Source organism: Panthera pardus, unplaced genomic scaffold (assembly GCF_024362965.1).
Source record: "Panthera pardus isolate Hobbes unplaced genomic scaffold, ASM2436296v1 HiC_scaffold_8, whole genome shotgun sequence".
Classification (NCBI taxonomy): Eukaryota; Metazoa; Chordata; class Mammalia; order Carnivora; family Felidae; genus Panthera; species Panthera pardus.
Window position 1 is genome coordinate 105,302,209 of NW_026527013.1, and position 27,342 is coordinate 105,329,550.

The following is a 27,342-nucleotide window of genomic DNA, read 5'->3' on the forward strand; positions in this document are numbered from 1 at the left end:
GAAATTAAAAACCCAGTTACATGGTCATACTAACTACATTTCAGGTGCTCGGTAGCTGCATGTAGCTAATAACTACCATATTGGACAGCACAGATATGGAATATTTCAATTACAGAAAATTCCACTGGGCGGTCCTGGCCCAGATTATTAAATAACCAGACATGTCTTGCAGACTTGCAATTTACTTTATCCTTTTATCCAAACATGTACTTCACATGCTTTATCTCAGTTTAAAATAACTTTAACCACTATTTGATATATTAAATTACCCTTTTTATTTGATTTCTCCATAAAGGGATAAAGGTATTTCAGGGGCAGAGAAACATCACTGGGAACAGCAAATGTTGGAACCTCATATCAGATTAGGTGGAGCCAGCTAAATGGGGTCACATCATTTCTCAGAATTGCCTGTAATTTTATATCTCTGTCTTCCCTGTTATCAAATGTTTATCTGACTTAAGCCATAAAATGCTACAAAGCAAGTAAATATACCATAACAACTAGGCTATATTTCATCTTTATAATTTATTTGTATTTACCATAGGTTAGGAATCGATTGATTTTTTTTTTTTCCAGTTGGGGAAAGAAAATAAGACAGGAGAATTTCTGGGTAATTAAAGGTTAGCCCTTAGGACCTGAGAGCCTCCTTCATTTTTGGTGAGAGTAGAAATAGCCATTTGTACTAAAGTGATTACGAAGACCATGATGCCTCCTTTGCTGTGGTGAGCACTATGGAAGGAGTCCCGAAGTCTGGTTTGCGTCCTTTGCTTTACTATTTATAAGACTTGGACCAAAGGCAAAACTCCTAACTTCTCTCATCCTCATTTCCCTAATCTGCCAAACTGAAATCAGAGTTAAGAAACATAGAAGACTCTATGTTAAATGCTTTTAGGTCTTGACACTAACTTGGAACATTTTCATCCAAAGTGATTTAGAGTCTTGAGTTAGGTATTGTCCTTCCTCCAGACCACACATTATCCCTTCTTTTCCTACTATCCACTCCAAATACTTATTGCACATTGTCCAAACATCCTGACTTTTCTGTAGAAGAGAGAGAAAGCACATCCTAAGGGAGCAAGATCGTAAATGTTGGAATTTCATATCCCAAATAGGTGGGGCTGACTAAAAGATTCAGAATAAACAAAGGCAGATGTAAATGTGAAAACTAAGTAAAGATTATGAAGATAGAGAAACATTTTTCTTAACTTCCTGGTCCTTCTTTTCTAAAACAAATTTACACATAGGCCTGTTTATGTTTAAAAGAACAAGTCACAATGGGTCATAGAGAAAAAACACAAGACACTGAGGAGGTCTTGGCCCATGTCATGAGAACCCAGGGAATCTGAAGCTAGGAGATAGTGAATTTAAAGTGAGATGGTGTATTTGCTGCCATGATTTAACGTAAATATCTTCTGATTTATTTTGGATTCAACTTCTGTTGAAGGTAAGAAGTGAACAGCAGAACAGAAGGTCTGCTTAGGCATAGAACAAAATCGTATTTCCACAAATTTCCAACCTCTCTACGTAAAGTCATGTCTTAAATTGTTAAACATTTCCATTATGATACTGACAAACAGAGAGGAGAAGATAGAGGTATTCTCATTTTTCTATTCGTATCACATCTATAACAAAAATGGTACCTGCTACCTTTGGAACCACTTAATTCCTAGTTGAAAAATTAAGGCCCCTGTGCCACTGGTGGCCCCTTCTAGGTCTTTACATTAACAAAAGTTTCTATGATCAAAACACCTAGAGCATTTAGGAATTCATCAAGAATAGTTACTATCCTTTGATGAATTGATTGAGAAAGACTGCAGTAGAAGCTTAAGGTAGATTGTAAGTTAAAAGGAAGTTATAATTACTCCATTTGAAGTAATGAAGTGCCAACTATTTATTCCACAGGGAGAGAAAATAAATACAGAACAAAGAAGTCATTATTTTTTGCTTAATAAAAGCTTTTACAGTTTTATTAAAGAAAAATACCTGTTTATTACTGAAATTTTAGCAAATGTAGATAGTCGTAATAGAGAAGAAATATATCCCCAAGTCCCATCTTTGAGAAAAAAATAACCAAATTCTTCGTAATCTTTCTTTTCATCTGTGTATCCCTGTGCTTTCTCAAGAAAGAGTTCCTACTGCAGACAATGCTTTGCAATATAAATTTTTTACTTGAAACATTATGAACATTTTCCTGACCATCAGTTTGTATAATATGTTAATGTCTGTATAGTTTTCCATTCCACAGATACACCCTAATTTGTTTAATCACTTTCGTGTTGGGCATCTAGGAAGTTTGTGTTTTTTTAATATGTGAAATGCTGCTATGAATATTTATTAGGTTGAATTGTTTGTATGTATTTCAATTATTTCTTTATAATAAACCACTAGAATAGAATTATTGGGTTAAATGATTGGTCTGTTTCTTGGGTTTTTGTTACCTACTTCTAGGCACTTCCTAGAAAATTCCTAAGAATTTTCCTGCTCACCAGAGAGTGCTTGGTAGAATACAGAATCTTTCCCAGCATCTGATGTTGTCAGCTGCTTCCTAACCTTTGACAATTTTATGAGTAACAGAGTACTGTTGTTTTATTTTACATTCTTTGGTAGCTCTTTCGTGTTTGTTGAACACTGTCCTCTCTTGTTTGAAGGGCTGTTTGCTCACATCACACTCTGATGTGAAGGAAGAACTTCCCTTTAAGGCCCACTGCATAGGCAGAATCGAAAGAAAGGGTAGTGGACAGAGGTTTTGGAGAGAAATGAAAACAGCTGTGGGGAGAGGAGGACAGAAACCATCCCCCTCATAACTAGTGTGTATTTTGCATGGTACATGTGCTATTATGGCTCTAACTGGAACAAGAGAACGGAGAGTGGTCCCGGTGCAGTTTCTGCCATGAAATAGCTTCTTACTTATCTTCAGAGACAAGATCTAAACAATTAAGTGTCAACCTTTTTGAAATGCCTGTAGAGGCAGCACAGCACACTAGTTATGAGCACATACTCTGGGGCCGGAGTTCAAACCCTGACTTTGGCATTTACCATAAGCTGCATGACGGTGGACAAGTTGCTTAATCTGTTTCTTGAGGCACAAAATGGGAAAATAGCAGTGACAGGTTGATATAAAGGAGAAATGACTTGATAGACCTACAAGTCTTAGACTGGTGTCTGGTAAGTAGTGATATGTAAGTGTCTTGTAAACAAAATTTATAAAGAACCTGGCATGGCACATAGCAGCACTTGAGAAGTGTTAGCTGAATACATGTAATATGCAATAAAAGGCAATACATAGACAAACAGGTTTCAGTACATGTGGTTTAGACAAGAGGGGTACTGGGTGTTAAGGGATAGTTTTCAAACAAATAAAATCATGAATCTCATACAAATATAAAATAACCCATATCAAAGAGCTTTTTCATTCATTTAAGAGAACAATAAGATATTATAATTAGTTCAAAGAAGGATCCAAAGAACAGACAAGTGAATGAATGGGTGATCAGCGTTGAGATGAATTTGCTGACAAATGCAAAGCTGGCCTCTTCCACAGGGCAGAAATTACTTTCGTCTCCACCAGACAAAATTCCTGTGCATCTCTGTGGACAAAATCATTTGCTGCTGTCAGTCTTTACTAGATTGGAAGGTCACTCAAAGAAAAGGAAAGAAAATAACATCATGGTATCAGATCACCAGCAGGAGCCCCTCGACACGATCCTTGGAAAAAATCTTTTGGTCCATTTCAAAGACTTTCCTATTTTCCCTTGATTTAGGGAAGTAGGCAACTAATCATTCTAAAAATTATTGAAATTAGGGCATTAAAGGGACTTTGACAGAATTGAAGCCTCAAGCACTGAACAGTTCTGTGAAACAATCACTTCACGACTTTGAGCATCAGTGACCTTTTCTGTAAAAGGAGGATAAGTGTGTCTCGTTCCTGGAATCTCTTATAAAACGAAACAATATGTGTCCAAAGATCCTAATACAGTGTGCGACTCATAGTAGATATTCAATAAGCAGTAGCTATTACTGTGCTAATTATGATGAGCTGAAGCAACCAAAGAATAATTGCTCACTTTTGATTCTACCACACGCGGTCAGCCTAGGTAGAAGTTATGTGCAGTGTTTGGTAAAGCCCTGGGGAAGGAAATTGTGTGGCTCCCACAGGGGACACTGAAAACATCAGCATGGGGAGGGGGATTGGTAGAGAATACTGAGAAATAACGCAGTGTAGGTAGCATCCAGTGTCTGAAGAGGCTTTGGAATCCAGTCAAGTTTTGGCCGTCAGTAAGCAGCCAATTAAGCAGCATCTGGAGTGCAGATTCCTGGGCCTCACCCCAGACATAATGACTTAATGGCTGGCAGTTGAGAATGTGTGTTTTATCAGGTTACCCAGTTACCAGTGTTGCTTTAGCATATTGGAACTTTAAGAATCACTGATGCAAATATAAGATATAAACCTTTATCTGGAGTCATTCTTGAAACTTAGGAGTAAAGTGAAGTAAGGGACCTTCCAGCCAGTGTATGTATAGGATAATGTCTGAATGAAAAGATGAGGTGAGCCTGAAGGCAGGAGGGAACTGGCAGGTTTAGGTGGGACCTATCCCTGAGGTGATGAGGGATTGCACTAAGGTGGCAATTAAGGAAGAGACAGGAATCAGTGACTCCAAACATTATTATAAAGAAGTAGACTTTAATGACTAAGTTGGTAGGAGATTCAAAATGGAGGACCACAAGTATTCAAAATGGACCACTTGATTTTAAGTCCAGGTAAATAGAATAGAGATTCATTGACACAAATTGAGAATTGAGAATGGTCAGTTTCGTGGAAAGCTAAGTTCAGTTTGGGGCATGTAAAAGGATGAAGATACTCTTAAGTGGAAATTTATGGAAAATGATTGAAGGAAGGGGAGGGATGGGGAGACTCCAAGCTTGAGTGACAGGTCTTGGCTAGAACAATAGATGAAATTTTTAAGGAACATCTTCAGATAAGTCTTCTCTGTTTCCCTTCCTCTTTAAATTGTCAAAATATATGTTATTTCACACACAAAGGATTTCATGAGTTAAATGCTAATCCCTTTGAGTATTTCAAATTTATGTATTATCCTATCTATAGAGAAAAAGTAAAGCTGTATTTATAGTTTACTTTAAAGATGAAAACCTAAGGCATAGTTGAGAAGGTGAACATGTTTAATTATTTTCCTCTTTCTAGACAAGATGTAAAGCCCTTACGATTTAGGAAGGTGGTTAGAAACTCATTTGTATATCCCAGTGAGGTATTTGGTAAATGCTTAGTTATTGAACTGAATTTTAAAATGATTCCTGAGGATACCTGACAATGTACAGCATCTGCCTACCCGTGGAGTTAAGCCTGTTTCTGGTAAATCCTGTGAGTTCAATTCCCAAATGTGCTACAGTCCTTTGAGAAGCTAATTAAGATCCTTGGCTCATATGGGGATTGTTGTCTAAAAATTAAAAGTTAGAATGTGCTCTAAATCTCAGACTCACGTGACCCACTGGGAAACTTCCAAGTATTAGTAAGTCCTCAGCTTAAACTGTTGGTTCAGAACCACTCTCTTGGTTGGAGTAGAATCACAAAAGGGTATTTGAAGAGCCCTTTCTTTTTCTTATAAACTGTACAAACATCTAGCACAGTAAAGCCGTTTTTAAAAAGTGCCTTTGATTGCAAGTGTTGTAATTTTTGTTTTGATCCTACTATTAACAAAAACTAAAAACTGTATTGTAATCATTTAGTATGTACAATAATTGAAGTGTTTTATTGATCGTTGTGTCAACAAAAAGATGAGCACGTTCCCAGAGAAAATAAGTTCTCTAGTGAATTTCTAAACGCCAGGCAGTGCCCATAATCCAACAAGGATTAGATTTTATGTACATTTTATTGTTGCCTGGTATTTGGCAATAGGTATTTTCACGCAATGTATTTTTAATGAATATAAAACACAGTATGCAAGGAATTTCGTTGCATATGAAATATTACTGAATCTAAGTGAATACCTCCTTTGCATGTTCTAAACTTGAATTTATGTGTATGTTGTTATAAAAAAGTCACATTGCTTAGAGTAAGTTTATATTTTTATCCTGTCCTTAACATTCTATGACATTGTGTTGATTGGTTTAATCAAGTTGCTTTATACACCTATTTTTTGTGATTTTAAGTGTGTAGAAACTCAAAGCAGATTCAAATGTACCTTCTGCTGAATGTTTTATGTCCTTGAATTTTTAGATTATTTTATATATGCAAAAAATAAATACATTCATTTATTCATTTGACAACTACTTATCGAACATCTCTTATGCCCCAGACATTGTTCTAAGTGCCAAATACACAGTAGGAAATATAGTATCATGTGGTCAAGAACTGGTCCTTTATCTACTGTCTGTCAGTAATGATAATGGTACTCCACCCTCAAACAGTAATTTGATCCAAGTCTTTGTAATTAATCCTATAGATTGATTCTAGAAGCAGAGGTCACAGGAAGAAATTGTTATGGAAGTGAATTTAGACTTCATATTTTAATTGATTCCTGCTCGTCTTCAATAATATGAACATCTTTGCTTTCGAGTGTAGGATTTTATTTCCTTGGAAGTTCCCATCATGAGAAAACTCAGTGTTGGTTTACTTAATGCGATTGATTTATTTGGTCCATGGGAACAGGCCAATGCAATATGATTGGTGAGAAATGTTTGAGCCTGGTCGTTTTAATGGCAAATATTTTATAATCTCTGTTTTTAGAAATCTAACAAGTTTTACTTTTTTTTTCTTTTTTTAACTCTGCATCCTTTAATGAGAGGTCTTTATCTTTTATCTGTTCACTGTTTTCCAGGTTTTAGGGACAAAGCCAGAGCTTAGGGATGGAGACGATGATGACGACACCATAGCAGACATAACCAACAGGAAAATGGCTAAACTCTACATGGTGAGTTTACTGTTAGCGAGTTTTATTATTTTTACTGGACTGGATGCAGCCAGGAGGCCTGTTCTGGGAGGGACTCTCTGGGATAGCTGATAATTATCATTGCCCTGAAAGAGAAATGTGTAAGTAAAATCCATTCTTTGCTCTAGTATGCTTATTAAAATTCTTCTTTTTATTGCTTTTTGTTTTTTTATTAAAAACGCCAAATAATAAGTGAAATAATTGATACAACTTAAATAAAATTATATATTGTTGCTGTGCTAGTTTGCAACAATATGTTTTGATATATGACATTTAATAAAATGCTTCCTTCATGGGATAAAAATACTTGGTAAGCTCTTTCTTTTTTTTAAATTTATTTATTTAAATTCAAGTTAGCTAACATACAGTGTAGTATTGGTTTCAGGAGTAGAACCAAGTGTCATAAGCTTTTTCTTATAAAGTCTTGATAAATTATAAAATCTTCATGTCATTTTAAATATCCTGTTTAGCCATCATAAAAACTTTCTTTGTTGCAGGAGGGAAAGGGTATCAAATCAAACAGCTGGGAGGAAGCAGAGTAAACATAGCCCTGTCCTGGGCATTTGAGACCTAGTTCCATGACACCTCTGTGGTGATAACCCACTGGGTGACCCTGGGCAAGATATGACCATTGTGGGCCTCAGTTTTCTTAGTTGAAAAAAAAAAAAAAAGAGAGACAGATTACATTAGAAGATTATTCAGGTTCTTTCCAACTCCATAATTTTATGATTTTATTGCTGGTGAAGGCAACAGAAGCCACAAATGCACCAGATGAGGAGATTGCTCAGATGGGATCCTTTAAGAGTTCCCTTGCCTTATAACTTTCCAAGCACATGATTGGGAGCAGATGGTTAATCTCCCTGCAGAGCTAAGTAGTCATCCGGCATCACAGGAAGGAGTTACATTTGCTCTTCTTTAAGGGAACTTCTAGCTCAGAATCTGATTTTGAATGAAGATCAAGTTACTAACTTGTGTATTATAACTTACATTTTGTAACAGGGAAGTGGATTCTTTTCTTCCTAGAAGGCAAAGGAAAATGTGGTTACCACTTCTGCTAAATACTGATGATTTCAATATAAGCCATACAAAGATTGTTATTCTGGACTTCGTGGCAGCTTTTTTTCATTACTGTTTCTAAAACCCATTTTCAACAACTTGACAAATACTTTTTATGCTACATCATCAAATAAAACTGTTCTCCCTCTTGGACAGCATTATAATAAACTAAAGAAATATTTTAAAATGTGAAAATGTGTCATTTCTCCCTCTAGTGGATTTGTAATGTATTGCATTTATATAAAACGCAAAGTCTCTTTGAAAATACTTTAATTTGGAATTGCAGAACAAAGCTGGGAAGCAGAATCACCTGGATAGCTTCCAAAAAACAAAACAAAACAAAACAAAACAAAACCAGAATTCAAGCCCCACCACAATGCTGCAAAACCCCACCACTGATCTAGGGAAGTCCCTGGAATGTGCATATTTATCCAGTGCCCAGGTGATTACCTTGCAGTCTACTAGCTGGCCTTTGAAAAACAGGGACTTCCAACCTGGGCATTAATATCACTTTAAGTTTTGCAAGACCACCTCCACCTTAAAAAAAACAAAAAAAACCCCACAATGTTTTGTGGTTATTCCCAAACTTCAAGAGTCTAAGTAAATAAGTATTTGTGATAGAGGAAATTTACTTTGACAATTTACACAAAGTATGCTTAAATTGCAGGACCTAATTTAAAAAAAAATCTATGAGCTTAGACTGTAATATGCCAGCACCTCCATAGCACAATGCTTGGCATATGGCAGGTGCTCAGTAAATGTTAAATGAATGAATGTTTAAGCTTTAGCTTTTGCATGTGTGCAATGTGTAAGATTATTACCTAGTTGAAATGATTGCTATGCAGTTTAGGAACTAATCATGTAAACTTCTTGGCCTAGTGCTTATAATATATAGAAATCTCAACAAACCTTAGCTATTATTATTATCACTATCATTTTCTGATGTGTTAGGTCCACTGTCAAAACTTAGCTTTTTATTAGTGTTTTTTTTTTTTACCCCAAAAGACTTTTTAAAAATTTTTAAAGTATTATTCATTTATTTTTTTAAGTTTATTTTTGAGAGAGAGACAGAGACAGAGACAGAGACAGAGACAAAGCAATTGGGAGAGGGGCAGAGAATGAGGGAGAGGGAGAATCCCAGGCAGGCTCTACACTATCAGTGCAGAGCCCAATGCAGAGCTTGATCTCATGATCTCACATGATTGTGAGATCAAGAACTGAGCTGAAATCAAGAGTCAGATGGCCAATCGACTGAGCCACCCAGGTGACCCGTTACTAATTTCCCTGATGATGAGGGATGTTGAGCATCTTTTCATGTGTCTGTTGGCCATCTGGATGTCTTCATTGGAGAAATGTCTGTTCATGTCTTCTGCCCATTTTTAATTGAATTATTTGGAGTTTTTTGGTGTTGAGTTATATAAGTTCTTTATATATTTTGAATACTAATCCTTTATCATACATGCCATTCAAAAATATCTTCTCCCATTCAGTAGGTTATCTTTTAGTCTTGTTAAAGTCTTTTAAAAAGACTTTTAGGGTATAATTGAGCTCGTGGATTTTTTTTTGTTTTTTTAAACAGCTTTGTTGAGATATAATTTACATTCCCTGCCCATTTAAGGTATTCAGTTCAATGGTTTTTAATTACACTTATAGAGCTGTACAACCATCACCATAATGTAATTTTAGAACATTTTTAATTATCTACAAACAAGCTCATGGTTTTTATATTAGGTTTCAGATGCCAGTGGATCCATGAGAGTGACTGTGGTGGCAGAAGAAAACCCCTTCTCCATGGCAATGCTACTTTCTGAAGAATGTTTTATTTTGGACCACGGTGCTGCAAAACAAATTTTCGTATGGAAAGGTAAAAAATGCCATTGACATTGTGGCTGTGCTTCAGATATACAGCTATTTCTGTAGAAGCGTAAAGAAAACATCTTTTCTAATTTGATTTTATTTTTTTTAACATTTATTTATTTTTGAGAGAGAGAGAGAGACAGAGCACAAGCAGGGAAGGAGCAGAGAAAGGGGGAGACACAGAATCTGAAGCAGGTTCCAGGCTCTGAGCTGTCAGCACAGAGCCTGATATGGAACTCAAACCCTCTAATTGCGAGATCATGACCTGAGCTGAAGTCAGATACTCATCTGACTGAGCCACCCAGGTGCCCCTTTTTCTGATTTTAAAAAAAGTCTATCTTTTTGAGACTTGACCTGTAAACAGCTCATATAAAATGCAGACGTCGACACCATGTTTTCTTCCTACTGGTATCATTTGCCAGAAATGATGGGGTTAAAGAAAGCATTAGAGAAATATGAAAATATATATATATATATATATATATATACACACACATATGTATATATAAAATAGTGATCATTATGATATTTCTAAATATGTTTAACATACTAGGAAATTTTTACCATTCTCAGTGTTCTATTTAAATTATAATTATGTTCACTGCTTGGTGTGCAAGTATTTATTAATCATATAATATCTTCCCTCTCTGAGATTCTTTTTTTAATGCTATATTTTATTTTTTTAATTATTTTTTTTTTTATTTTGAGAGAGTGAGAGAGTGAGGGAATGAGAGTAGGGAAGGGGCAGAGAGAGAGGGAGAGAGAGAGAATCCCAAACAGGCTCTGCACTATCAGAGCAGAGCCAATGCAGGGCTCAAACCCATGAACTGCAAGATCATGACCTGAGCCAAAATCGAAAGTTGGATGCTTAACCAACTGAGCCACCCTGGTGCCCCAAGATTCTGTCTTTTTAATTTATCTTCCATTTTAGGTAAAGATGCTAATCCCCAGGAGAGAAAGGCTGCAATGAAGACAGCTGAAGAATTTCTAAAGCAAATGAATTATTCCACCAATACCCAAGTATGTGTGGACATGAACTGGCTAGAAAAAAAAAAAAAAGAACATGGGAGCTCCTCATATTGCCACAAAAACTCATGAGAGAATTTGGTTCAAAGTAATATATGCATGGGAGTCACTCTTCACTTACGTGTGTGCAACATGGTATCCTGTTGGGCCTACAAAGCTAGGCTCAAAACTTTGTAGAGGATGGAATTTTGCAGAAACTGAAGATCATACCTTCTGTGGGGCTGTATGATGAAAATAAGACCCTTTCTGCTTCCTCCACAGCATTTCAGTCAAGATAATCAGCCACAGTTGAGTTAACTGAGAGCACTTTTCAGTTAGTCCTTAGAGCAAGTTGTACAGATGTGGGCTGATAGCCAGACAATATTTGGCCTCACTGAAATGAGCTTAGATACCTGCTAGTTAGTTACTCCTCCTTTTCTGAGTCTTTCAGACTCATCCTTTCTCTTCATTTTTGCATCCTAGCACAAGTAACACAACGAGATTGTTTCTTCCAGGTCACAGACCTCTTACAAACCTAATGCAGAAAAACAGTCCAGTGTGTTTGACTATAATGGTAACATAGGAAAGAACTTTGTTCTATTTCAAACATCCAAATTCAGTGGCAGTCACTGTAGTTGTGACAAAAAGCATTGGGTTGTTTTACCTTCATATTTGGTCACCTTCCATCTTCCATTCCGGTAAGAATCCCAGCTTCGAAGTTTACATCTGTCATCACAGGTGCCAAGACAATCTTTTTCGTTTCCTTAGTTTTTTTTCTCCATTCCTGGTTGAATGTTTTTCCTCAGTCTCTTATTTTCCTCTGCATAATTATTACATTTTTTTTTTTTTTAACTTCAGATTCAAGTTCTTCCAGAAGGAGGGGAAACACCAATCTTCAAACAGTTCTTTAAGGACTGGAGAGATAAAGATCAGAGTGATGGCTTCGGGAAAGTGTACGTCACCGAGAAAGTGGCTCGAGTAAAACAAATTCCTTTCGATGCCTCAAAACTACATAGTTCTCCGCAGATGGCAGCCCAGCACAATATGGTGGATGATGGTTCTGGCAAAGTGGAGGTATTTGGCTGTTTCTGCTTGTGTTTTTTGTTTTCACCAAGCCCATTTATGCCAGTGCACTTGGAGATGTAACTTCAGGAAACTACAAACTTTGTAAAATGTGAATTTTATTTATGAATAAAGGTGACCCATGACTATATATTAAGTCAGGGAATTTAAAGCTGGAAGAGATGATCTCTGACCTTCAATCCTATTTTACAATGTGTATGTTGAGATTCCAAGAAGTTAGGTGATCTGTGCAAGATCAATCATGTAATTACCATCTTAGAGACGTGGAACCCAGCCGTCTTTTTTCCTGGTCCAGAATCGCTCCAGCTCTTGGAATTGGGATTGTCCGGTGATACTGTACCAAATATCATTAGTTAGTCCTTTCTTGTAGCTTACAGGCATTCCCAAAGAGAATTGGACATGTGCTAAAATCACAGATATTTTTAGAGCATTCAAATTGTTTGATGTTACTCCTTTTTTTTTTTTTTGACAAAAATGCTAATAACCCTCTAATAATTCTCCCTAACTCAGCTCTCACCACACTCTACTCGAGTCACTTCACTTAATGAGAACTGGGTAATGTCACATCTTATTATAAAATATTTTAATGGTGGGGCACCTGGGTGGCTCAGTCTGTTATGGGTCCGACTTTGGCTCAGATCATGATCTCACGGTTTGTGAGATGGAGCCCCGCATCAGGCTCTGTGCTAACAGCTTGGAGCCTGGGACCTGCTTCAGATTCTCTCTCTCTGTCTCTCTCTCTCTCTCTGTCTTGCCCCACCCCCATCCCCCAACTTGTGTTCTGTCTCTATCTGTCAAAAATAAATAAATGTTAAAAAAAATTTAAAAATAATTAAAAAAAAAAAGGGGCACCTTGGTGGCCCAGTCAGTTAAGCGTCCGACTTCAGCTCAGGTCATCATCTTGCGGTCTGTGAGTTCAAGTCCTGCATCGGGCTCTGTGCTGATGGCTCAGAGCCTGGAGGCTCATTCGGATTCTTTGTCTCTCTCTCTCTCTCTCTCTCTGTATCTCTCTACCCCTCCCCCACTCATGCTCTGTCTCTGTCTCAAAAATAAACATTAAAAAAATTTTTTTTAAATAATAATAAAAAAAATACTTTAATGGCTCTGCATAGTATTCCTGAGAATATTCATTTTAAGCTGGGCCTACAAGGCCTTCAGTGCCTAGATCCTGGCTGTCCTCTCTGCCTCACCCTTCCACTGCCTGAGGGCACTTCCCCTCCTCCCTCAGGCTAACATCCCCACTCCTCCTTTGTAATTCAGTTAAGTCACAAGCTGCATCTCTTGGAGAAGCCTTTCCTCCCATACTGGAACAGCCTTTCTCTGTGCTCAAACCAACCAGTATTTTTCACAGAACCCATCGTACTGTTCATTAACTTACAAACTTACAAAGCAGAATTGTTCAGTTACTTAGAAAGGTCTCCTCCTAGACCTCTTGTTAGTTCCTTGAGGGCAGGAATTGAATATTTTATCTTCGTATTCTCAAGGCTTACCACCAATATTTGGAGCAAAGTATAGGGTAAAGAGATTTAAGACGCAGTTTTTCCTCTTTTTGAAAGGCATGAAGTGAGAATCTAAGGTGGTCCAGGGTTGTGGGAACCGTGAAGGGAGAAATGGCAGAGGGGTCTCAGCTTCTGGTCTGGGTCTGTCTCCTGCCCAGCAGGTCTCGTGGCAGACTTTGCTCCCCAGCACCAACTATGTTCCCAGTGCATCCTCTGTTTGTCACAGGTCACTGAGTCTCAGAGATGTCCTCCTGAGTCACCCCAGGCCTGCTGAAATCTGGGGCTCTCTCTAGGCTTTTGGGCTTAGCCTGGCAGCGCTGGAGTTTCTCCTCTGCTCACCAGGATGGCACTGGGAGGCTTCTGTCTGCGAGCTCTGCCACCTGCTCATCTCTCTAAATTTCGAAGCGAGGGGTGTACCCTGCCCCTGCCCAGGAGGGCGGGCATGCGCACAGTGCCTGGCGGGCTCGCTCCTGTTAACTTTCCTGGTTCATCTACAGCTCTGCTTTCTCCAACTTGGAGTGTCTTTAATCTGTGATGAGGATGAGAAACTAGAAAAAAAAAAAAAAATGGTTCTCCTACTTTTGTGCATTCGGTCTTCCGCCTACATGGCACCTTTTAAAAACAATCATGCAATTGGTGTCTTGATTATGTGGTCTCCATCTGCCACTCTTGCCTGAGAAGATAATAGTTTCATGCATTAAAATTCAGGGAAAAAATATTTTTAAATAAACAAACAAGGTATCTCCCAATGGATGAGAAATGTGATGCAAACTAAGAGATATATTTCTGAGCTGAATATTTTAGTTCATTATTCCACTGGAGTCTAGTGCTGTTTTCACTAGTCAATCAAGCAATAGTTATGTATTAATCAATAGGCTCAGAACTGAGCTAAGTACTATGGAGGATGCAAAAAATTTATATAAGTGCTTAGAAATGCAGTAAACAAATTGTCAAATAGATAAAATTTGGTCTCATTGCTTAATTTGTAAGCTAGTTAGAGAAGTAATTTATGAATTTTTTATTGGGCTCTAAAGTAAAAAAATAAAAAGGGGCACCTGGGTGGCTCAGTTAAGAGTCTGACTCTTCTTGATTTTGGCTCACATTGTGGTCATGAGATCAAACCCTACATAGGGCTCCTTAGGCCTGCTTAGGATTCTCTGTTTGTCTCCCTCTGCCATTTTCCCCCACTTGAATGCACACGTTTTGTCTCTCTTTCTGTCTCTCTCAAATAAGAAAATAAATTTTAAAAAAGTTATTGGGACATCTGGGTGGCTAAGTCAGTTGAGAGTCCAATTTTGGCTCAGGTCATGATCTCACAGTTCCTGAGTGTGAGCCCTACATCTGGCTCACTGCTGTAAGCACAGTGCCCAGTTTGGATCTTCTGTCCCCCTCTCTCTCTGCCCTTCCCTGTTCACGTTCTCTCTCAAAAATGAATAAACATTTATATATATATATATATATATATATATATATATATATATATATATATACTTATTTAATGATAGATCTAAACCAAAAAATTTTTTTAACTTATAAGTACTATTATATCAAGAAAATGTTAATTTTGGTATGCACATTCGATTCCTTTCAGATTTGGCGTGTAGAAAATAATGGTAGGATTGAAATTGACCAGAACTCGTATGGTGAATTCTATGGTGGAGACTGCTACATTATACTCTACACTTATCCCAGAGGACAAATTATCTACACGTGGTAGGTTTCCCTCTTTCGTAAGATCTCAAGTTCCAAGGAGGACAAATTTTGCTCCAAAGTTGCATTTCATTAAATTTCTTGGGATAGAATTATCCTATAGTTACCCCAGTGAGATTTGTATAGCATGCATGTGATATTTTCTTTCAATATGGTTTTAACTATATTTTGTAGGGGTTAGATAAAAATCATCCCTTCTAGTCTAGGAAAAAAGGTTTTGGTATCCAGAGGTAGTGTTCTTTTAGTAGATATGTAGTTGAATGTCTCATCTTCTGTGCGAGCTAACACTCTAGGTGGCCAGCACTGGCTACCAGGTGTTCTTATTGTTAAAATTCACAGAGGCCCATCCTGATTGAAACTGCAGAGTTGCAGTGAGGCAAATGCTTTAAGGAAGGGTTTATATATATTATATATATAATATTATATAATAATAATATAATATAATATATATATGTGTGTGTGTGTGTGTGTGTGTGTGTATATATATATATATATATATATATATATATATATATATAATTTATGATTCTGATTCATACTCCAGTAAAAACTGATGCATTTTTACTCTTGGTCCCCATGAAATTCGTGGCAGTAAAGGAGAAAAAAATGCCATTGTGTCCATACTTTATACAGTTTTGCATAATGATTTGAGTTATTTGAAGGTTAAGTTTACTTAGAGTCCATGCCAAGGCCCTGTTCAATGGGGAGTGTCCAATCAGATAAGTTAGATGCACATACCATGCTGAGTTGTTTCAAAGGGATGGGGATTCTATAACAAATCATAATCATGTGGGATTCTCAAACTTTTTATTCTATGGTGAGGGTCCCACCAGATGAGAGAGTCACCTCCCTCCCTACAGTGTGACCACTTATCACGTACACTGACCAGTGCATTGAGCCCAACTAAGTTCAGGAGACGGGATGATTATCTTTATCCTATAGGCTTTTGGTACCAAAGGGTGGTCCAGGAACCAGAAACATCAGCATCACCTGGGAGCTAGTTGGAAATGGAGAATTCCACCACCTGCTTTTGGCCCACTAAAGCGGAACCTGCATTTTAATGAGAACCCCAGATGATTCATATGCCCTTTTGTGATTAACAGTCACTGCCTTAGGCAATGGGTCACATCATATCCCATTAAAGATTAACATTAGCTATTTAACTGAGTGTTTATGATGTCATCTTCATAGCAACTTTTTTTTTTTTTTTTTTTTGAGCAGCATGTTTGTGTCAGCAAAGTGCTGGATGTTTCCATATATTATGTTTCTTCCTCACAACCAGGTTATTTTCAAAAGACAAAAAGGGAGGAGGGAATCAAACAGATAAAGTAACAACCCAAATTCACAACTGTTGTAACTAGTGAAGCAACATTTCACACCTTGATCTACCGCTCTCTTTAATTCTCCAGCTGAGTGTGGCTACCCCCTGGTATAAGCTATGTTCTTCTTTTGCAGTTTCCTCTTCTACAATTTTAATTCAGAACGGTGTTTGTGCAAAGCATGGCATTTATAGGGATAAACCAGTCGTTCCCAGTCAGCTTTTCTTCTATATTGTTTTTTGGTCTGCCTCTTAATTCTCTTTTGTATGTAAAAATGTGATTGTGGTGCTTAGATCAAGAAAGACTAATAAACAAGCAATTCAAGAGAATATTTTGAAAAGTTAACAATTTGCAATCTACATAAATAACAATGTGAATATAACTAAAACAGACTAAATCAGATTATAAACATTCATTGCGGTTATTATTTCTCAAATTATTTCAAAGTATTACCGGAGCACTTTCTATATGCCAAGCACTGTGCTAGGTAGATACTAAAGACACAGTGGTGAGAAAATTATATAACGTGTCCCAAGAATTTTTATTTTAAAAAGAAGCAGATGAGGGGCACCTGGGTGCCTCAGTTGGTGAAGCATCTGGCTCTTGGTTTCGGCTCAGGTTTGAGCTCATGATTCGTGGGATCGAGCCCCACATTGGGCTCTGCGCTGCCAGAATTCTCTACCCCTGGCATTCTGCCCTTCCCCTGAAAATGCGCACATGCACGCACCCTCTCTCTCTCTTTTTCAAAATAAATAAACTTAAAAAAAAAAGAAGCAGATTATTAACAAGCATTTCAATGAAGTATGGAGGATTTTAAGAGAAAAGCGAGCTGAGTGATCTTTGGAGAGTTCTAGACCGACACCCAACCCCCCTTCTAGGCTATTGGGGAAGAGCTCCTAGAAGAAGTGACATCTTAGTGGGAGCAGAAGTAGCAGCTAGGCAGACAAGCAAATAGAGAAGTTGTTCTAAGCAATGCAGGTAAGGGTGCTCTAACCTACTAGTAATAACATATGGCTGCAGCAAAGTTAGGAAGCAAAAGATAAAATCAGAGAAACTATAAGGAGTCAAATTGTGAATGGCCTTGTAACCGTCCTGGGGAGGATACACTTTAGTGTCAGGGCCTTGGAGATGTCAGTCAAGGAGTTTTCTTAGGGGAGTAGCATGATTGGCTTTCATAGTAAAGAAAATATTCTGGGTTGACATCTAAAAGAATGGGCTGATGGGAGGAGATTGGTGGCAGGGAGGCCACTGGGAATGTGTTGCAATAATCCCAGTTGAATGATAATGTGGTCAGAACTCAGCGAAAGGGCAACAGGGAATGCATAAGGTAAGTTTGTACAGTGTTAAGGAGTTGACATCTGAAAGACTAGTTATGGGAAGTAGGGAAGATGAGCAAATAAAGGGTGCCCCCCCCCCCCAGATCTCTGATCCATGCACAAAGGCATAGTGTTTCATTCACTGAGATAAGAAACTTAAGAAGAAGACAGGTTTGGTTCTCTCTCAAAAATTCTAAGGGAAAAATGTGAGAAGATGCCACACTCTTCATAGTTCCTCTCTTTGGGATGGGACTGGGATGGAAGGGGTGGTCATTTAATTTTCTTCTTTCCAATTTGATGTGTTCAAGGTTTCTGTGATGATAATTATGATTTTTGAGATATCAAGACTATAAATTAGGTATTGAGAGTCCTTGTTTTGAGAGTCTTTGCCATTTAATACCACAGATGTTAAATATAAGTGTGTTAATGTATGGTTTGCACGACTTCAAGCGCTTCTATAGTGGTAGTGAAGAGACATTTAGAAAAAAGCAGATCTCCTGAAGATTAGCTTTCAAACTAACAACTTCCCAGTTTATGTGATCATTTCGAAACAGGAGTATAAGTAGTTTAAGTCCAGGAGGCACAGTAAAAGGTGAAGGACTAGAATTGTCACCTACTGAATACACAAAGTTGTTGTTTCTTTTTAATTTCTAAAACCACTTATATTCTAACATGATAGGAGAAAAATAACTTTGCCAATGGTCTTTTCTCTGGAATGTCAGGTAATTGAAATTGAACAAACACTGAACAATGGCAGTGATGAATCTCTCGATGCAATAAATTCTATTCCCATGCAGCATTCATTTTCAACAACTAACAAGTGCCAAAGGTTTATAAAGAAGAAATCATGTCAGGGAGATTGCTCTCCCCTTCCACCCCCCAAGCAAAGGATTTCAAAACTAGGGAAAAGAGCAACTTTATTATGTCTTGGTTGTACAAGTGGAGTATTTGACCCCTTAGGTCATAGATCCATAAAACAAATTAGTGTTAATCTCTGTGGATGGGAGCATGGGTCACTTTGACAGCAAGTGGAAGAAGGGCTGGAGATAAGTAGTGAAAAACTTATTGGGAGTGTCAGAAGGTGAAAGTTTGGCGAGGCTTTCCAGGTTTGCTGGTTGAAATACTGCAGGGAAAAAAAAGGAAATCGAAACAAAAGTTTGGTGATATTGTCTATAGTGAGTTGAAGTTTTTTCCTGCGGGGGGAAAAAAAGGAAATGGAGAAATAATTAGGAAACTGCAGATGTGACAGAGAAATGACGGATGGTAGGAGAGCCAGCTATTATCCTCACCTCTGTGCTACTCCCTGCTCTGTGCTGTCAGTAGCTCACAGAAGCTTTTGCTAACATTATTGGCTCCTGGAAAATTTAGGCTATTAGCATTAAAAGACTATGGACTACATTTTTATGATGTCTTTATTAAGGATACCTTTTTATTTTCTTTTAAATGTGTGCCTCACATGAGCATGTCCTTGTTTTTATTTCTTGCTGCCCTTTGTAGAATATTTTTATATCATTTGATTCTGCTGGTGCCATGAAACATTCTAAAATAAACAAAACTTGTTTCCTGTACCCAGTGTTTTGGGATATCTGTGTGTATATGTGTACATATGTGTGTGTTGCCCGGTATAGGAAGTTATTGGTAATCTGTTCTGGGTATGAGACAGGTAGCTCACTCTTAAAGTTTCAGAAGTGTATGGTTAACTTCTGAAATCCAGTTCCAGAATTAGTATTTCTAATTAGTATACCTCCTGTTAGCCCCTAGTCAGACAGAGGTGGGAGAATTGGCTAGAAACAAACATTGCTCAGTGCTTTGGTTTTTCCCCCTCACAAACTCATCAAATAAGCAGATCTCCCAAAGGTTGCCTTACAGGTTAAGCTAGTGATTGGAGTACTAGCCACAAGCTCCTTAGGAAGAGAAACTGCAAATGAACTGGATGAACTGATTTATTGACCCCTTTCTGGGCCGCTGGTAGTTCAACCTCACTTATGGTTTTATTAGTAATTCCTTGTCATTCTAGACAAGATGGGGCCTCTCCATTGCCTACTTCTTATGATTATTTCCTTAATTTTCCTGGGTCCAGACATTTGTTACTATGGTCACCAAATGTTCATGTAAAGATAGGATACTTCTAATAGCCAGCCTAATAGGTTAGGCTCATGTTCTACTCAAATGGGTTATTTTTACTGCAGAGATGGATTCCCAAAATAGGTAGCTTCAACCTGAAGTCAGACAGACCTGATTACTTAGCTAAGTTATATTTTACTTAGCTAAGTTATATGTAAGGAGCCAGGCCTTGATTTATTTTCCTATAAAATGGGGATAAAAAATAATTATCATGTATAGTTCTAGGCAATACACAGGGCAATTCATTGCCTAATGTTCGTACTTTCAAAAAAACGATAGCTTCTATGGCCATATCATGTCAAAACAGTTGGTCTCATCTTGATCTTTCATGATGACTTAAGTCTCTGAAATGCCTACATTAGAAAGTCTTAGAACTCAAATACAAACTAAATGACTTTACTTTGGTTCCTCCAGGCAAGGAGCAAATGCCACAAGAGACGAGCTGACTACATCTGCATTCCTGACTGTTCAGTTGGATAGGTCGCTCGGAGGACAGGCTGTGCAGGTTGGGCTATTTTTACTCCCGGAACTCATACAAGTTGAAGTTTGGCTAGCTTAGTAACTAGTTAAAGCTTTTGTCTCAAGTTGGGATGGGAATTTTAACATTTTCTAAATACTACATTTTTTTCATTTTGGAATTTAAATGTTCCTATTCTCATGCCATGGTAGTTCTCTCAGATTCTGGAAAATAAGGAGCAAACAAAATGAAAAAAACAACGACAAAAAAAAACGTATTAACAGACCTAAGGAACCAAATGAACTGACAGGTACTTGACATGAAACTGTTCTACCCAAGTTATTACTTATAGCAGCTCACTTTCCAGCTTTCAAATCTTTGTAAATGTGTCATTACTTCTTAAAAAATAATAATTAAATAGAGAGGTAAGTCAGATACTTTAGTACAGACAATCTAAGCTGGGTAGGCCAAATTTGTTTTTCCAGCTGTTTTTTTTTCCATCTTTGCCTGTAAGTTAGACCTAAATTTAAAGCAAGTTAAATCTAAATGTAAAGGTGCATGTTAACTTTTTATTTGTTTTTATTTTTAGTTTTTTAAGTTTATTTATTCATTTTTGATAGTGAGCAAGAGCGAGAGAGAGGCGGAGAAAGAGAATCCCAAGAAGACACCGCTGTCTGCGCATAGCCCGATGCGGGGCTCCATCCCACAAACCGTGAGATCATGACCTGAGCTGAAATCAAGAGTCAGACACTTAACTGACTGATCCACCCAGGCGACCCAACTTTTAAATTTTTTACAAATTAGCAAGATGACTGAATCCTTTAAATTCACTTAACTCTACTTTCCCATGAACTATTATATTCAGTTCTTGAATGAAATACTTCTAGGGGCACCTGGATGGCCCAGTCGGTTAAGTCTCCAACTCTTGATTTCAGCTCAGGTCATGATCTCATGGTTCATGAGGTGAAGCACCAAGTCGGGCTCTGCACTGACAGCAAGGAGCCTGCTTGAGATTCTCTCTCTCTCTGCCCCTCCCCTGCCCTGTCTCTCTCTCTCTCTCAAAAATAAATAAACATTTTTAAAAAAGAAAGAAATATTCCCGGCTAAGAACTGACAGCAGTCATTTAATTGATCTTTAAACTGTTCCTTACCAAGTTATGCAAAAACTTTGAAGATATGCATTGTGCTTTATAAATTCTATATTTCATAATAAAATATTTGATATACCCAATGAATGAATTTGCATTCATTGTTAGCCAATGTGAATTCTAAATTCACAATGAAATGGTAATGTTTAGTTTAACCACTAGATGGCAGTAGTTTACAATAATATATAAACTCCAGTCCTGCACTGATGTTTGAAACATTCCTTTGCAGAGTATATTAACTGTAGTGAAGATTTTTCAATTTACCTTTTATCTCTTTTATCTTAATTTAGCAGTGGAAAATGAGTCTTATTCAGTGGCCCACTTTTTTTTGTGTTGGCAGTTGAGGTTTTCTCAATGTCACCCCAAGTTTGGAGTTGTGACTTAGAAGACATTTGCATAAGTTGCTACTTGCTTATTTGCATGTTTGCTAATTGAAAGATATCTGTGGGGTGTGCCTGGCCGGCTCGGTCAGTAGAGCATGCAACTCTTGATCTCAGGGCTGTGAGTTCAAGCTCCATGGTGGGTGTAGAACTAACTTTGAAAAATAAATAAGTAAATAAAAAGAAAAGAAAAAAGAAAAATATCTGTGAAGTTAGTTATTTTAGTGCTCCCTAGGCCTCCGGGCTATGGTTTGTACATCAGCATTCCCATTTACTTGGCTTCTAACAAAAGACATACCAGGGTGACTGAGACAGTTCAGTTTTAGCATACAGCAAAATAATTGAAGAAAATAGAGAACTGACACAAAATTTGAGCTGTTTGTGTAAGGAATTGCATCAGTAATTTATGTAAGAAACAGGAGATTTGTTTCTAATCCAATATCTGGTGTTCAGCTAATAGGTGAAGTTAAATGATTTACTATTTACTTTCTTCAATTTCCTTATCCTGAAGAGTCCTTATATTACGTACTGTAAGTGGTTATATTTAGCAAATCTATTACCATTTCTATAGATAAGAAGTAGAAAATATATTCCATTTTTGTTTTTGCCAGCTTTTGATGTTTGGATTGAAATCTATTCATTTCCAGATTATCACAATGTTTTCATCTCATAGTTGTAGAGATGTAGAAATAATAAATATGCCTTGGCGTTGCCTTATTTTGGGAAGCATTTAAATGTACATCTCTTCACCTTCTGGACAAGATCCAAAACGTTTCAGAAACAAATGTATCACTAAACATCTGTAGTGTTGGTGCTCTTGAAAAAAGTAATTTTTATAAATGATGGCATACACAGGGACTTTGTTGTGTTTTTCTCTTTTGGAGATGTAGATGAACAGCCTTATCTGTTTATACTTTCTGGAAGCAGAGAGTGGTACAGTATGGGGATGTTTCCCCTGAGAAGAAACTGCTCAGGGTGCTGTGTCTGGAGTAAAAGATTCTTAAGTCAGCAGGAAAACTGTGCTTGATTTGCATTAACCTATATTTTCTGTTAATCATCATGCCTTCTGCGCTTCATTTTTAATTTGTTTTTCGTTTTTTTTTTCAAAAAGGAAAATAACACATGTGGAAATACAGCCTTCTTTCACTGCACCCTTTATTATGTTTGTTTTATCCCCCTGCCCCCCAGATCCGAGTCTCTCAAGGCAAAGAGCCTGCTCACCTGCTGAGTTTGTTCAAAGACAAACCGCTCATTATTTACAAGAACGGAACATCAAAGAAAGGAGGTCAGGCACCTGCTCCCCCTATACGCCTCTTTCAAGTCCGGAGAAACCTGGCATCTATCACCAGAATCATGGAGGTAATGTCACGCATTCAATGAAACATGCCCTGTTTACGGACTTCCCGGTGGACCTGAGCTATCAACAAATAGTAGTCTTCAAAAAATTGGCAAATTCCTTTTATTTTGATAGTTAATCCATTGTTCACAATAACAAATTGCTAAAAGCAGGAGAACCAAGTTAGCTCCAGATATCAGGCCTGTCACACTTTTCGTCTGCATTGTACCAAAACAAATACATTTTAAGAGTAATGTAACAAATCAAATGGTCAAAGGCCTGAGGAAGCTGAAACTTTGTCTTGAAAGGCCTGGAGGAAGATGGATGGCATGTAATGGCCAGGTGGTCATAGTGGGGAAATCCAAGAGGGAAAGCCCGTGTTTGTATAGGTGTAACAGCTGTGGAAGGTAAGCTTCATCGCACATAGGGCCAGAACCATAACTCAACGAGCCACATAAGCTGTCTCTGACAGCAACTGTGAAAGAAATCAAACCCCATATCACAGGTCATAAGACAAGAAGACCTCCAGGTATGGACATCGCTGGCAGGCATGGGTGTTTACATGGCTGGTGTTTTCACCTCTAGGCTGGTGTTTTCATCACTTTTCATCTTCCAGACCCTTCAGTCACCATTGAAATCCAAGTCTCCCCAGTCAGCCCTAAACTGCCCTGCACATTCTGTACTCCCCACACCTGGACCCACCTGCGAACCCTTCCCCTTCACACAAACCATTCGGCTGAGCCGTTGAAGCTAGGTGGGTCATAGCATCCCCCCACTACAATCTGTTCCCTATATCACCCTCCCCCTTTTTGCACTATGGCTGTCCTCTGAGGACATTGCCCATACAGCCCTCTCAAGTGGCAGGTGTTTTTCCCCAGTGCCCTCTTACCAGACATGGGGGCGGCTGGAATATCCTCCTTGCTCACCCTTGGCTGTTTGACTTTTGTCCTTCTTATCAGACTCTCCGTCCCTCAGCTTCCTTGTGCTGTTGTCCATGGAGCTGCCAGTCCTTCCCCTCTTATTCTTTGGTGGTTTCAGCCATTGTTTGACTATGTCCATCACTCTGGCTTCTCTCATCCAATAGTCTTATTGTTGACCCCTTTTATCTCACACTCATGTGGTCCTGTACTAAACCTTGCCATTGACAATCACTTTAGCACCTCAGAAATCTGTTTCAGACATCTAATCTCTGACAACCATCTGCTGTCATTTGGCCCCTTTACTCTAGGATGCATATCCCAGCAATCTCAAACCTGAATCCATGCACCCCCTCCATCTATCACACCCTTCATATCCCCCACTCTCCAGATCTCTCCTTTGAGAACTGAGTCAGAGTTTCAGAGAACATAAACGTAATCACACAGGAGTCACTTATCTACTCCCCAAGTTCACCATTGTGCCTGCATCTGTTCATATATATTCTCCTTCTTGCCTGTTTTGTGGAATACATTTGTTTATTTATATTTAACAATTCATAGATATTTTATAAGTTACTTATATATAAATACTAAATTATTTTATAAATTCATATTGATATACCCATATCCATAAATTAACAATGCAAATTAATGTTTGTGAAAAGTAATATATTGGTAAATAAATTAATACATGTTTATTACATAAACAAACAAAATGTGACTTCTGTCCTAAGGTTGAATTCTTACCACCTGTCACCACCAACTTCTGTCCAGAACCTCCCACCCTCTTGCCTTCCTACGGGCTTTCTTGGATTCCACTCTGTCCCATGTTCTTATCTCACTTCCCATTCATCATTATGGCTGGCAGTAATCTCCTTTCTCTTCTGTGTCATCAGTGTGTTCTTCTCTTCTGGATTATTTACTTCACAATACAAGCATGCCTTCAAAACACTCCCATCTTCCTTTAAAAACTGTCTTTTGACCCCAATCCTGCCAGCTACCGTATCCTTCCTCTGCCCTCCTTAAGAGCACAGATCCTCAAAAGCATTGCCCTCGCTCACTCCCTATCTGTACACATGTAAGCCTCTTCTCTGTAAAGCCGTTCTCCTCAGGCATCCATTCCCACCACGCCTATGCTGTTATCTAGTTGCCAGTGGCCCCCATTCACCATCTTTTCGGACCCCTTTACTTAACCTTCCATTAGCCTTTGTGACAGTTGCCCTTCCCTGGCTTCTTGAAACACTATTATTTTTATTTTATTTTTTTCACCAGGCCTCTGAAGCCACTTACAAGATTTCTTCCAAACTTCTAAAGAGTGTTTTTGTTCCACTTCTCATACTAAACCAGTTTCTGCTTCTCCTCTGCTGTGTGTCCTCCAAGCCGCCTAAGGCTCAGTCTTGGCCCTCTCCATGACGATCGCATTCAGTCATATCATTTAAATGCTATCATGTACACTGATCTCATCCAGAACATTCTGTACATGGGTTCTGATGTGTTCAATGATGACTAATTATTATTTTTTTTAATCTATCAAATTAACCATTAAGCTCTCATCTACAGGTACACTCAGCTGATGTCAGATAGAAGAGTTGACAAGAATCCTTGCATTCCTGGTCTCTTCCTTGCACATCTTTATGAGACATGCAAGCTCCCTGTGATGTGGTTCCTTTGTGTCCTTTCAGCCTCTCAAACTGGCCTTCACATTCCTAGCCTCTCTGAAATGTGCTAGTCAAAACCATGTTTGTGAGGCTTTCTGTTTTCATCTCCTGGGACGCTAATGCTTTATAATCTTCTATTTTGGAACTACCTCCCCGATGTCACACTAGCCCCTGTGTGGGCCTGTTGCCCCCTGTCTATCATCCAACCTCTTTCTTCTGTACCAATAAAGAGACATTTGGATGAGAAATTGGAAGTCCTGGTTCCTATCAATCTCCATCATCACATCTGATAGATTCCTTTGACTGTTGGTCCAAGAGACCTTGTTCCTACTGAAAAAGGATGATAACCACTTCCCTGAATGTTACCAACCCCTGGAACACATCTTTAACATTTCCAACAGATTGTGTGTCAACTATATTTTAATTAAAAAAACAAATAAAAAACAGAACTTCCAATGATTCCTTCCTCCCATGGGGCGCTCTCTGGGGATAGGGCCCTGGCAAACCTGGTGAAATCCAGCTCTCCATGTTAGTTGATGGCACTTCAACCCAGTTGGCCAAGTGCCAGCATTTGGCAGCTGAGCATCACCTCCTTCTTGAAATGCTCTCTGCACTTGGCCTTGAGAACACCACACTTGGGTTTTCTTCCTCTCATGGTTGTTCCATCTCAGTCTTTCTCACTGGTTCTTCTTCATCACATTGAGCCCCACAGTTGTGCAGAAAGTCATACTGTCAGTGACACAGTCATGTGGTCAGACAGGTTCTCACAGAGTCTGACACAGAGTCACAGAATCACAAGGTCATAGGCAGGAAAACACCCATCCTGGGACCCTTGGGCTCACTAGCAGGCCCGACCCTGCACATGCTTGCCCTGCCCCGAGGTTCCACTTCCAGCCTCACCCTCAGGTGAGAGTCTGGGCCCGTCTGGGTCCTTCTCACTCCTCTGTGGCCATAGGGAGCACAGCTGTGCTCACCTGGCCAGTCCCTGAGAGTGGCCATGGCTTTGTGGTTGAAAGGAAGGGGCATGTCAGTGCTGTGTTTTTAATCTGCTGTAGTCTTTTATTATTTGACTTATGATTTATCTGAGCCTGGATAACCTTTTAGTGAATTTGCATTGTTATCTCTTTGCCAACATTGGACTCCAGTTCCGATTTTATGATTCCTAGGTGTCCTTTGTAAGTTTTTGGTGTTTTTTTTTTTATTTCAGTATGATTAACATATAGTGTTATATTAATTCCAGGTATACAATATAGTGATTCACCAGTTCCATACATTACTCAGGGCTCATCAAGATAAGTGTCCTCTTCATATCCTTTATATATTTTATCCATCCTTCCCCTCTTCCCTCTGGTGATAATCAGTTTGTCCTCTGTAGTTAAAGGTCTTTTTTTTTTTTTTTTTTTGGTTTGTCTCTTTTTTCCCTTTGTTCGTTTGTTTTAATCCACTTATGAATGGAATTATATGGTGTTTGTCTTTCTCTCAGTGGCTTATTTCACCTGGTAGTATACTCTGTAGCTCCATCTATGTTGTTGC

The 27,342-nt window shown here is 38.3% G+C and overlaps 1 protein-coding gene across 1 annotated transcript in view; it reads left to right on the forward strand.

Annotated features, from left to right (window-relative positions):
- The window catches only part of SCIN (scinderin), an 80,645-nt gene that overhangs the window by 43,134 nt on the left and 10,169 nt on the right, over window positions 1–27,342 (forward strand). The window contains exons 5-11 of the mRNA XM_019443470.2: window positions 6,834–6,926; window positions 9,732–9,864; window positions 10,789–10,877; window positions 11,721–11,936; window positions 15,036–15,157; window positions 20,328–20,418; window positions 23,087–23,257. Of these exons, the coding sequence (XP_019299015.1) occupies window positions 6,834–6,926; window positions 9,732–9,864; window positions 10,789–10,877; window positions 11,721–11,936; window positions 15,036–15,157; window positions 20,328–20,418; window positions 23,087–23,257 (915 nt within the window). The remainder of the gene's footprint in view (window positions 1–6,833; window positions 6,927–9,731; window positions 9,865–10,788; window positions 10,878–11,720; window positions 11,937–15,035; window positions 15,158–20,327; window positions 20,419–23,086; window positions 23,258–27,342) is intronic.